The sequence below is a fragment of the Odocoileus virginianus genome, chromosome 3 (genome assembly GCF_023699985.2).
Source record: "Odocoileus virginianus isolate 20LAN1187 ecotype Illinois chromosome 3, Ovbor_1.2, whole genome shotgun sequence".
In the NCBI taxonomy this organism is placed as follows: domain Eukaryota; kingdom Metazoa; phylum Chordata; class Mammalia; order Artiodactyla; family Cervidae; genus Odocoileus; species Odocoileus virginianus.
The window spans coordinates 9,480,719-9,493,208 of NC_069676.1; the positions used below are offsets into that span (position 1 = coordinate 9,480,719).

The 12,490-nt window shown below is 49.4% G+C and overlaps 1 protein-coding gene across 1 annotated transcript; it reads left to right on the forward strand.

The window, feature by feature from the left end:
- The first annotated feature begins 70 nt into the window (after positions 1-70).
- Positions 71-12,041, forward strand: ASF1B (anti-silencing function 1B histone chaperone). The gene is made up of 4 exons (XM_020916650.2): positions 71-583; positions 7,386-7,501; positions 9,767-9,943; positions 10,860-12,041. Exons 1-4 carry the CDS (start codon positions 475-477, stop codon positions 11,064-11,066), a joined length of 609 nt encoding a protein of 202 aa, XP_020772309.1. The 5' UTR covers positions 71-474; the 3' UTR covers positions 11,067-12,041.
- Positions 12,042-12,490: the final 449 nt, after the last annotated feature.

Here is a 12,490-nt window from a genome sequence, read left to right on the forward strand (position 1 = left end):
TGGAAGGGTCTCCCGGAAAGGCGGGGCTAATCGCGGACCACGCTGGTGCGGGGGCCCTCGGGATTGGCCAAGAAGAGCCAGGCGCTCTGACCCCGCCCACCCCGCCCTTGACATCCAAGTCGGAGACTCTGGGGATTGGTTCCCCGCGGACACCAAAGAAGCTTAGAGACGGTCCCGCCTCCCTCTCTTATCCCTGAGATGGAGCTCCACGGATTGGTCCCGGGAGTCTCGGCGCGCGCCGACCGGCGCTCCAGGATTGGCTGAGGAAGCGCTCGCGCATTCCTGGAGCGTTGACGGTGATTGGCCGTAGGGTGAGACCCGGCTATTTGAAGGAGGCGCGCGGACTAGATACGCACTTCAGATCGCGGTCAGAGGAGGCGGGAGTGGATTTGGGCTAAGCTTCTCCGCTGACCCAACAGGACCCAGCCGCGGGCTCGGCCCCAGCTCTGGTCTCAGCCGCGACCCGACGAGGCGATGGCTAAAGTGTCAGTATTGAACGTGGCGGTGCTGGAGAATCCGAGCCCTTTCCACAGCCCTTTCCGGTTCGAGATCAGCTTTGAGTGCAATGAGGCCCTGGCAGACGGTGAGATTGGGCCCTTGTGGAGACCCCACTCCCCTGAGCTAACCCCGACCTCCCTTTGCAGACAACCCTGAGGCCAACCCTGCCAAACACACCCCCTTCTTCCCCTCCCCCAACCTCGATCTCCCTTGAACCAAAGCCCGCCCACCAGCCCCAACCCCCGCTTGGAGACTACCCCCATCCCACCCACCCCCATGGTTACTCCTCTTTTCCCTTAGTGGAGACCATTTCATCCCCCTCTTTCGCCTGGGACGTTCCTCCTGAGCACCTGTTTTCTATGTAGAGACCTCAGCCTCCCCATCTTCTATTTCTGTTTGGGCAGACTACCATTCCAGCCACCCAGCCTCCCCCACCAATCCCCTCTCCCCTGTGGTGAGACACTCCCACCTCACTCTTTTCCTGTGGACATCTTAAGCTCTAGCCCCCTCCCGTGTCCCATTTGAAAACCGCAGCCTCCTCCCCCATTTTACCTGTGAATGTCCTCCCTCTCTGGCAAGACCTCACACATCCTTATCGCCCCATTTGTCTCCCCATAATATCTCCTACCTGCTGATACTTAACCCTAGCGCCCCCCACCCCCACCCCGCACCTTGTTTTCTACCTCAAAGCACATACCCTAGAACCTGGCTTCCCTCCTTAGTCTGGCCCCAACCCTCTACTCCCTCAAGAGAGGCATGACCTGGCTTCCTGCTCCAGTGTTTGAGGATAATCTGGTCTCCCCAGCTCCTCTTCCTTCCTCCTCCCTGACTGTGGGCTTCAATGAACACACTCAGATCTGAGGAGTGGCATGGCCAGGCAGACGTTAGCTGGTTCCTACTGTTGGCCTGCTGGATTCCTGCTGACCCACTGCAGCAAAGCTTGCAACACTTTTGATGGCCTGACCTCGACTTAAGCGGTGCGGGGTGGGTGTGCCAGGCCGAGCCATGGTGATGTTTGGCTTCAATCTGGGAGGTCACAGCCTTTTGTGCATCTTTTCCAAGGTGCTTTCACAGATGTGCTTATTCATCCCTGTGACAAAAGGCGGACATGGCTCTCATCTCACAGATGAGAAGGCGGGAGCCACAGAGAGTAAAAGACCTTTCAAGTAAAGGTCTATAAAAACCGGAAGATCTAAGGTCGTTCAGCAAGTCTTGGCACCACTTTCAGGAGGAAGTACTTCCATTAGATCTCTTCTCCATTTGGTGGTTAAAAGAGAAGAGATGGCCTTTAAGGAGGTAGCGATCTGGAAGGCCAGGCTGTTCTAACTAGCACCTCTTGGTGGTCCGTGGGTGGTTTGCCTGCAAATGGGCTTCTCCAACTAGCATGGGGTTGAAGAGTTTCCATGTCGGTGTGCTTGGGTGGGGCCACTGGATCAGTCCCTGCTTTCTCTCCTGTTTAAATCAAGGAGTCATTCTACTTATGACTAACTATGGAATATGCCCAGTTAAATCCTTTCTGGAACAAGGCGGGGTGTAAATAAATAAATAAAGTGTAGAATGACCCTGTGGAATAAGATTTAATTTTAAAGCCAGGAGATGTAAGGAGCTAATAGTTGAAGGGATTCATAGTTCCCAGATGGCAGGAGATCAGGTTTCAATCAGCCTGTTTGTGCTCCTGGCATTTAAAAATGGTTGCATGGTCATTATCTAGTACTTTCATTCCTGCAAAGCTCCTGCCCTGTTACTTTACCAATCTGTTTATAGAATCAGGAGAGTCTAAAGTCAACCTGCTGGTCATTGTTTTTTATTTGTGTTATATTTTATTTAAGATTATTATTGGCTGAGCTGGATCTTCGGTGCTTTGCAGGCTTTCCCCAGTTGGGGTGAGCAGTGACTGCTCTTCGTTGTGGTGCATTGGACTTCTTGCTGCGGTGGCTTCTCTTGTTGAGGGGCACAGGCTCTAGGTGAGCAGGCTTCAGTAGTTGTAGTGCTCAGGAGTAGTTGCTCCACAGCATGTAAGATCTTCCCGGACCAGGGATCAAACCCATGTCCCCTGTTTTGGCAGGTGGATTCTTAACCACTGGACTACCAGGGAAATCCCTAAAGACAGTTCTTTCTGTCCCCGAGGTCATTATTTTTTAATGGAAACAAAATGACTTTTCCAAGGTCACACAGCTGGTGTGTAGAATTATTAACACTAGGTCTTGTCTCTGAGTTCTGAGTCCGCGGTTCTTTATCTTTGCTATAAACTGGAAAAGAATGCATCCACTATTTTAGAAGTGGGACATAAACTGGACAGAAGAGGGCAACGGGGTCCTATTATTAATTATACCTGGCCAGTAAAGCTTTTGCTCAGAGGAATTCCAGTTGGAAAGCCAACTACGGACTGGAAGTCTAGACTCTCTGGTTGTACCTGTAGGGCTGTGCTTCACTCTGACCTGTCAGCTTGCTTTCTGCCTCTTCCCACAGAGCAGAGAGGATTTCTCTCCTGCCTCCCAAACAGATGGAGTAGGCCTGGCTTTAGAAGTCTCTTAGATTCTGGAGAAAGTCTCAGTCAGCCTTATTACCTGACAGCTGAAGGTCTGAACACCCAGTCCCCAGTCTGAGCCATTTCTCAAGGGCTCTTGAACCCCTTTTACTCTCTCTGTCTTTCCTCCTCAGCAGCATCTGGAAATAGATGCATCCAAGGCCTGGGTCTATAATTCAATACATTGGGTGTGTTTTCCCCCAGTTCAGTTGAGAGATTCATGAGATACTGCCTGAACAAGTCTTAGAGCCAGATTTTCTGACCCACATGTAACACACTGTAGTCAGGCCAAGGTTCATCTATATTATGAACGAAAGGAAAGTGATAAACAGAAAAAGGCCTGCTAGATAAGTTGTTAGGTTGGGGTTGTTTTGTTGTTTTTTGATTGATTGGGGGGTTTTGTGTGTGTGTGTTTGGCTACGATGGGTCTTCACTGCTGCACTTGGCCTTTCTCTAGTTGTGGTGAGCAGGGGCTGCTCTTCGTTGTGGTACTTGGGTGTCTCATTGCAGGAGGCTTCTCTTGTTGTGGAGCATAGGCTCTAGGATGAGCAAACTTCAGTTGCTGTGGCACATGGGCTCAGTAGTTGTGGCGCAGGGAGCTAGTTACTCTGAGACATGTTGGCATCATCCTGGACCAGGGATGGAACCCATGTCTCCTGCACTGCAGGTGGATTCTTATCTACTGTGCCACCAGGGTAGTCCTGTTTGTGTTTTTTGGGGGGCAGGAAACAGATTCTCCAGCGGGTTCAACTACCATAATTTTTTTTACGTTTTTCATCATATCGTTGGTCTGGATTTTGTTTTCATACATAGTGGAGGAGCATTTTGTGCAGTGGTTAGATGATAAAGTTAAGGCATTAAAGACAAAACAATGGAATCCATTTGCCCTTGGAATTACTTGGAAGGCTAGGCATACGTTATACGTGTGCAACCTTATCTTATATTCAGTAGGAATGAATTTGTGCTGTTTGTGATTGACGTCCCCACCTCTCATTCAAAAAAGTGAAGTCACTTCAGGATGCCTCTGTTTAAGAGGCAATTCCAATTTGTAGGTCCTTGTTTCAATCATCTTCTGTCTTCCATAGGTGATTTTATCAACTCCTTAACTCTTATTATTTTTTAATATTTATTTATTTATTTGACTGCCCCAGGTCTTAGTCACAGCATGCAGAATCTCTTTAGTTGTGACATGCGAACTCTTATTAGCAGCATGTGGGATCTAGTTCCCTGACCAGGGATTGAACCTGGGCCTGCTGCATTGGGAGCTCGGAGTGTTAGCCACTGGACCACTAGGTCCTTAATTCCTGAGTGAGTATTGTCGTCCTTGGTTAATTCTCTGGTTTCTTTCTGACCTGAGTACTGGGAACCATTTCAACCCATTCGCCTGACCACCTGCGTTTCTCTCTTCCAGTCTGCACCCACACAGTCTTGTTTAGGTTTTGCCGACAGGTGTTTTGGGGTTTTTGCCATTCCATGCCAAATTTGGGATCTCATTTCCCTGACAACCGGGCCACAGCAGTGGAAGACGGGAATCCTAACCACTAGGCAACCAGGGAACTCCGTTGCCAACAATGTTGAAAGCTGAGTGCCTGTCGCATACTCCAGGGCCTATTCTATTAAAATCTCCCTTTTGTATGCACCCTCAGCACATTAGTTAGGCTTCCCAGGTGGCTCAGTGGTAAAGAATCTGCCTGCCAATGCAGGAGACTCAGGTTTGATCCTGGGTTGGGAAGATCTCCTGGAGGAGGAAATGGCAGCCCACTCCAATTTTCTTGCCTTGAGAATCCCATGGACAGAGGAGCCTGGAGAGCTACAGTCCATGGGGTCACAACGGTCGGACACAGCTTAGCCACTGAGCACATATGCAACACATTAGTTAAGTACACACGTATGTGACTCCACTGATGATGGGGAAGGCAGCCAGAAGGAAAGATACCAAATGATAGAACTGTGTCAGAAAGGTGAGAACAGGGCTAGCTTGTTTTCTGTTCATCCAAAAACATGTTATTTCCGGTTGTGTCACTACTTGTAGCAAAAATAAATCAGTAAGCTTAACTCCTTCCTGCAAATAAGAAACTGGAGTTTGACTGAAGCCCAGTTCAGTCAAATGGCACCCACATCCTGTAGGCCTGACAGGGTCCCTGAGTAGAAGGCTGGGTATCAGCTGTGAAAGGACAGGAAACCAAATGTATCGGGGAAGGGCTTGGAGCTCAAGTGACCGACCTCCATAGTCGTGGCCCGGCATTGCTGTGCTTCCAAAGTTGTGTGCTCTGGGACTTCCCTGGTGGTCCAGTGGCTGAGATGCCGAGCTTCCAATACCGGGTGCTCAGGGTTCAATCCTCGGTTGGGGAACTAAGATCCCACATGCTGTGTGGCAAAGCCAAAAATAAAATAAAAGTTAAAAAAGAGACTGCCACGGGTTTAAATTAGATTTAGGACATGATCAGATTACTAAGGAACAGGGGTCTAAGGATTATGAGAGGCCATTCCCCCTCCTCCTCACAAACACGTCAGGGAAAATTGAAATAATAGTCGGAGGGGAGACTTCTCAGGCCCTTGTAGAGATGTGTGCAATCGCTCAGTCATGTCCAGCTCTTTGTGGCCTCATAGACTGGGCCCCTCCAGGCTTTTCTGCCCATGGAATTTTCAGGCAAGAATCCTGGAGTGGGGTGTCATTTCCTTCTCCAGGGGATCTTCCCAACCTAGGGATCAGATCCCGGTCTCTTTCGTCTCCTGCACTGACAGACTGATTCTTTACCAGTAGCACCACTTATAGACATGGGGGTGACCTCATCCGTTCTCAGCCCTACCCTCATTCAGCTGCCCGCTCCCTCAGAGTAAACAGTCAATTCAAATGACAGGTGTTTCTAATTTACCTATGTGCGTTTTAAAAGCAGAAACAATAACGTTTCAGCTAGGAACTGTCTCAGGAAGACATGTGTTCCTTTGGCAAAATGCACTCCAGTTCATTTCCTAGGATGAGCTCTCTTAGAGGTATGTGATGTCCACACTGCCTGAAGGGCCGAGTCATTTTAGAAGGACTTCCCTAGTGGTCCAGTAGCCAAGACTCCGAGCTCCCAATGCAGGGGGCCCAGGTTCGATCCCTGGTCAGGGAACTAGATCCCACATGCCACAACAAAGAGTTCGCAGGCCACAACTAAGACCCAGTGCAGGCAAATAAATAAATATTCTCTTTAAAAGCCATCAAAGTTGGGTGCTCTGGTGGGACACTAGACCAAGGAACAGGGCAGTTTCTAAGACAGTGTGGTTCCCGTGAAAATCACAGCTTGTGAAATTTCTGCCCCAGCTGCTGGAGCCCGTAGGTTGTGTAATTTCAAAGAACCTAAAATAAGTTTCAGGTCCCCAGCCAGATTTCCCTGTACTAGCGTGACCTTGCCCCTGATACACTTGGCCCTCCTGCCAGAGCCCTCAGTCACTGGGAATTTCCTGTGTTTGACGGGCAGGGTCTCACGGAGCGCTTTTTCTTTTATCTGGCCAGAAGAGAGCCAGGAATGGGGGTCCCCCAACTGGAAGGGGATGCCAGAGAGTTGGGGTTCAGGATGGCCTTAGGGTGCCACGTTTGTGGACTGAGTCACTGTCACCCGAAGGTCCGAGAGCAGGTGTGACTTGGTGTTGGATCTGGAGGACCCGGGGACTGGCCGGCTCCCCCAGCGACCTCATCTCCCCCTCCTACTGGCTGGCTCTCCGACCAGATTGCAACCCGCTGCCCTGCCCCAGTTGTCGAGGCATCTACTCAGTTCGGTGGCACCAGTCCCTGTGTGTGAAAGAGGATGCTGCCTCCTGTCCCAGCTCGCTGCTCTTCCCTCCTCAGTATGTCTCCGAGCCTCCGTCACGTGCCCCTTAATTCAGCCTCTGCCATATGGTTCACCCTCAGGCTCTGAGAGGCCTGCGTTGCCCTGAAGGTGCAGAGTCAAGGTCACCTGGCCAAGCTGGGCCCACAGGAGAAATTTCCCCACTGGAAATAGAGTTTTGTGCCTGCCCTGGTGACCAGCAATGCAGTGCCTGGCACTGGGTGCCCAGTGGATGTCAGGTGTTGTTCATTAAAATTAAAAAAAAAATTTTTTTAATAGATTTTATTATTCACAACAACCCTCCCAGGTTTTCCCCATTTTACAGATGCAGAAACTGAGGTATGGAGAGGTTAAAGAATTTCTCAAGGTCACAAGACAGAATGGGGATTCAAACCTTGGCAGGTTACCTCCAGTGGATGTCAGGTGTCCTTTGACAGTTAAGATCTGCCAATGTATTAAGGACCGATGCAAAACTACCACAAGAAGGCCCTTCCCCAGCTTTCTTGCTGTTAAATTATTTCCATTCCTAACACCCCGTATCCTTGCAGACCTGGAGTGGAAGATCATTTATGTTGGCTCAGCCGAGAGCGAGGAGTTTGATCAAATCCTGGACTCAGTACTGGTTGGCCCTGTCCCGGCAGGGAGACACATGTTCGTCTTTCAGGTAAGAAAGACTTGGCCTTGGGCCCTGACACCTAGAAACTCCTGACACACAAGCACACAGATGGTTCATTGGTCCAAGTTCAGGTTCAGATCCTGGCTCAGCTCTCAAGCACCATCTGACCTCTCAAAGGTAGTTCAGACATCTCCCATTCTCTATTACGTCATAGTTGTTACAATGAGCCACTAATTTACAGCTGATTCTTGTTACTCACAGGAGTTCTGTTCTGTAAAGTTACTGCCCCTGGAGCAGCTGTCCCCAACCTTTTTGGCACCAGGCACTGATTTCTGGGAAGATGACTTTTCCATTGACCCAGAGAGGTGGGGGGATGGTTTCAGGATGATTCAAGCACATTACATTTATTGTGCCCTTTATTTCTATTATCAGCTCCACCTCAGATATCATCAGGCATTAGATCTGGGAGGTTGGGAATCCCTGCCCTAGAGGAAATACAGTGTTAAGTTTCTGCCAGTCAACATTTTTGTCAACTGGTCAATACATAATCTTGTTTTATGTGTTTTTCTGTTTAAAAACACCTTATTTTGGATTTATTCACGGTGAACGCATGGCCCACAGGACTCTAACTCATGCCTGAGCAAAGCTTACCTAACACATGTGTTTTCTCTATAAGGTACATCCCTTCTTGCTGCTAGGAACATGGCAGCCCTCACTCAGCACCATGTTTAGGGCCTTTTTAAACAGCAAAATTACCAACAAAAATGCAGAAACTGTGGCCTAGAAATGGCAAAAAAATAGGTTTAGTCTGAGATTGCCTCGCTCTCAACTAGGAACAGGCACACTGAGCTGCTCAGATCCCACCTGTGCGCTATCTGTCCGTGTCCTTCAATCACTGTGAAAGTCCCCAAATGTTGATTTGGGGGTTACAAATAAATTTGAGCGAACAGTCGAATTTTCAAATATGGAATGTGTGAATAATGAGGATCCAGTGTAGCTTGTAAGTGGCTCCAATCCAGCATCACGGGCTTCCCCGGTGGCTCAGGGGTGGAGAACCCACCTACAGTGCAGGAGAGGCAGGTTCGATCCCTGGGTGGGAAAGATCCCCTGGAGCAGGAAATAGCAGCCCACTCAGTAATCCCATGGACAGAGCAGCCTGGCAGACCACAGTCTGTAGAGTCACAGAAGAATTGGATACAACTTAGAAACTAAACAACAATCCAGCATCACAAGGGTTGTCAGAAATGGAGATTCCTATGATTCTTAGGCACAGTAAAGTTTAAGAGCCAGGGCTCAAATCCATTCACTTACCTAATCCTGGCCATTCCTGCCCCAATCTCAGCAACCTCGTCCCATCACCTAACTCGTTGCCCACCTCTACTCCACCCACTGGCCAGCCCCATCTACTCTACCCCTCAACAGGGCCAGCTTCCCGGGCATGTGACCATGCAGTCACACAGGCCTCACACTTGCTGTAATGTTCTGCCATCACTGGCTGAAACAACTAATTTTTGAGCCTGAGGCCCCACGGTTTGATGTTGTGTTAGTCTCCTTTTGCACCAGTCGTATAGCCGGTCCTGTCCTTAGCAACAGCCCCGGAAATCTGTCCACTTCTGTCCTTCGCTAAGGCCTGGTCTAAGCCACTGTCCTCTCTCCAGGATGACTTCTGTAGTCCCCTGCCTGGTCTCCCGACTCCCACTTAGCTCTTTTCCTATTGCAGCTGCACTGCCCTCCGGAGTCAGATTTTCAGATGGAATGAGCAATGCCACACCTATCTCCTGCTAAACATCCTCAGCCTTTCCCAAGCCTTTAACTCACTGATACCTACCTGCTCACCTCTTCAGCCTCATTTTATACCACTCGCCACCTTGCTTCTCAGGTGGCTCAGTGGTAAAGAATCCCTCTACCAATGCAGGAGACGCGAGTTCGATCCCTGGGTTGGGAAGATCCCCTGGAGAAGGAAACAGCATCCCACTCCAGCATTCTTGCCTGGGAAATCCCATGGACAGAGGAGCCAGGCGGGCTAATAGTCCAGGGGGTCGCAAAAGAGTTAGACACAACTAAGCAACTACACAACAACAGCCCCCTCGCTTATTACATTCCTCCTCGACGCCGTATACCTCTCCTTGGTGGCATCTGCCCCATTCGGCACTTTACAGGCATTGGTATGATGGTTCTGTCTTCACCCCCTCAACTGAAAACTCCTCAGAGCAGAGACCACCGTTTTGGCCGTGTAAATACACATTGCTTGAGAATCATATTACCAGATAAGACGAGACCGTCAGTACTCAAACCTAGCATGTGTTTCCCCAGGCGGATGCCCCCAACCCATCCCTCATCCCGGAGACCGATGCCGTGGGAGTGACCGTGGTCCTCATCACCTGCACCTACCATGGACAGGAGTTCATCCGAGTGGGCTACTATGTCAACAATGAGTACCTCAGCCCCGAGCTACGCGAGAACCCGCCCCTGAAACCAGACTTCTCTCAGGTAGGGCTCTTCTCCACACTTCCTGCTTCAGACAGGTGGTCCTTTGCACCTGGGGGTAGTTGAGTCCTTGGAATTGGGAGCCAAGGTCACTTATTAAGTGGTGCTCAGCTCTCACAGCACCAGGCTGGAACAAGAGAGAGAAAGGTCTTTGTTTCTCAGAACTTTGCCTCACAGAATCAAGATTAGATAGGCCCCAGGACTTCCCTGACGGTCCAGTGGTTAAGACTCTGCACTTCCAATGCAGGGGCCATGGTGTTCGATCCCTAGTTGGGGAACTAAGATCCTGCATGCCACAGCAGTATGGCCAAAATAAAAACAATAATATATTCTTTCTCAAGCCTTTATCAAATATAGTAGAAAAGCTTTTGTGTGTGTGTGTGTGTGTGTATATATATAGTATATGTAATGTATATATTTTAGAAAACTTATGAATTTTTGCCTAACTAAAAATTTATGACATTTTAATTCCACTTGTTTGACTTAGTATGAATAGAATACTAGATTTCCAATTTTAAAAAAATAGATATGCTACAAGCAACAAAGGTTTACTGTATATGGCACAGGGAACTATAGTCAATACCTTATAATGACCTATAATGGAAAATAATCTGAAAAATAATATATGTGTATAACTGAATCCCCTTGCTGTGCACCTGAAACATTGTAAGTCAACTATACTTCAATAAAATATATATATTAAGAAAAAATAATAATGATAAAATTAGGATTAGATAGGCCCCAGCCCTAAGTCATGGTATACAGGCATTCCCTGGAGTTGTACACATATTGTTGATGGTAATGGAATAAGCAAAGTCGGCTCTTCCTGGGCTTCGGGAGGGGGTCTGAGAGCGCACTGTTTTGTGGGAGGAATACGAGGGCATGCTAACGAGGGTTGGTGTTCCTTTTCCTACCCCAGCTCCAGCGGAACATCTTGGCCTCAAACCCCCGGGTGACCCGCTTCCACATCAACTGGGACAACAATATGGACAGGCTGGAGGCCATAGAGAACCAGGACTCCGCCCTGGGCTGCAGTCTCCCCCTCAGCTGCACCCCCATCAAGGGCTTGGGTCTCCCCGGCTGCATCCCAGGCCTCCTCCCTGAGAATTCCATGGACTGCATCTAACTGTGGGACTCCAAGGCCCTACTTGGGCCCAGCTGGGACCACGGCCAGTCTCTCCTGGCACATCTGGAGGGGGCAGCCAGGCCTCCCAGAGAGCATCGGGAAGGCCATATGGAGGACTTTGGGGCCATCAGCTATATCCAGGCCAGTCACACTTGGCCCTCAGGAAGGAAGGGGCTTCTGGTCTCTCCTAGCCTTGGCCCAGAGGATCATCTCCCCTCTACTGCCCAGGCCTGAAAGAACCTGGTACTTCAGTTCTTAATTCTTTCAGAGTGTCCTTTCTCTCTTCTACACACACTAGAAACTCCACCTGCGGGCCGTTGTGCGACCGTCGTCCCAGGAGTGCCACTGACCCAAAACTTTCCCCACAGACCTCCCTGGCCAGCCTTGAGGCTCTCCTGGTCAATGCCTGGCAAGGCTCCGACCCTGTTGGGCCAAAGGCTCTGCCTTCATTTCCCTTCCCAACCATCTGCGCAGATCCACCCAGCTGCCTGGAGTCCCCAGACTCAAGACACAATTTCTGTCCTTTTGCCAGAATGATTTTTTAAGTCTTTTCATTTTCAATTCTGTAGCCCTCTGGAAAACTCTGTTCCCAAAAAGGTGATCAGCAGGATGCTAAGATGGTTGACTCTCCTTTGGGTCACAACCACCTTGCTCTTGCCTCCAACTGGATCTGGCTTTCCCTGGAGGCTGCCCCTTGGAGACAACGGCACATTGGAGGGGCCTGCTCTTCTCACTCAGTGTTGGTGTCAGGACCCCTCTGCTTCTGGCTGCCTTGATCTGCACTCTGCCAAGACCTCATGTTCTCAGGCCACAGTGCAGACCAGGGAAGCAGTAGGGACCCTGAAAACCTTCCTTCCCCTGCCATGCTCCTCACCCTCACCCCTATTCCCTCGCTGCTACGTGGATGCTGTTGTGATTGCAGTTTGTGTATTAAAGGTTTTTATAGTAAATGTTTGGTTGGTCTGAAAATAAAAAGCACTTCATCTAGACTCTCTCTGCTTTTGTCTCCAGTAGGTGGAGGCAGTTTTGTCTGTCTCTCCTCATGATGGGGGCATTGTGGGGGCGGGGGGGCCTGCCTCTTGCCTCAACCAATAGGTTGACTGCCCCTTTCTCCCTTATTCAGCTTCTTTTTATAGTCTTGTCATAGTTGTATTCCAGACTGAGGTCCAGGAAGGGGCTTTGTCAAAATTTAAGCAACCCAGCTGTTCTGCAGATAGAGCATAACCAGTGATTTTTCAGACTTGTCATGACCTTGACCCACCAGAAGAAATTAACATTGCTCTCTGAGGGCCCACATATCAACACTTGTATTAAATTTTACTTAAACTTACTTCGTAACTCCGCATCCCCAGGTGAAGTGGTGAGCCTTTTCCCCATAATTCACAGGAAAACCCAGACTTCTCTCCCTGAAACTATGGTGGACT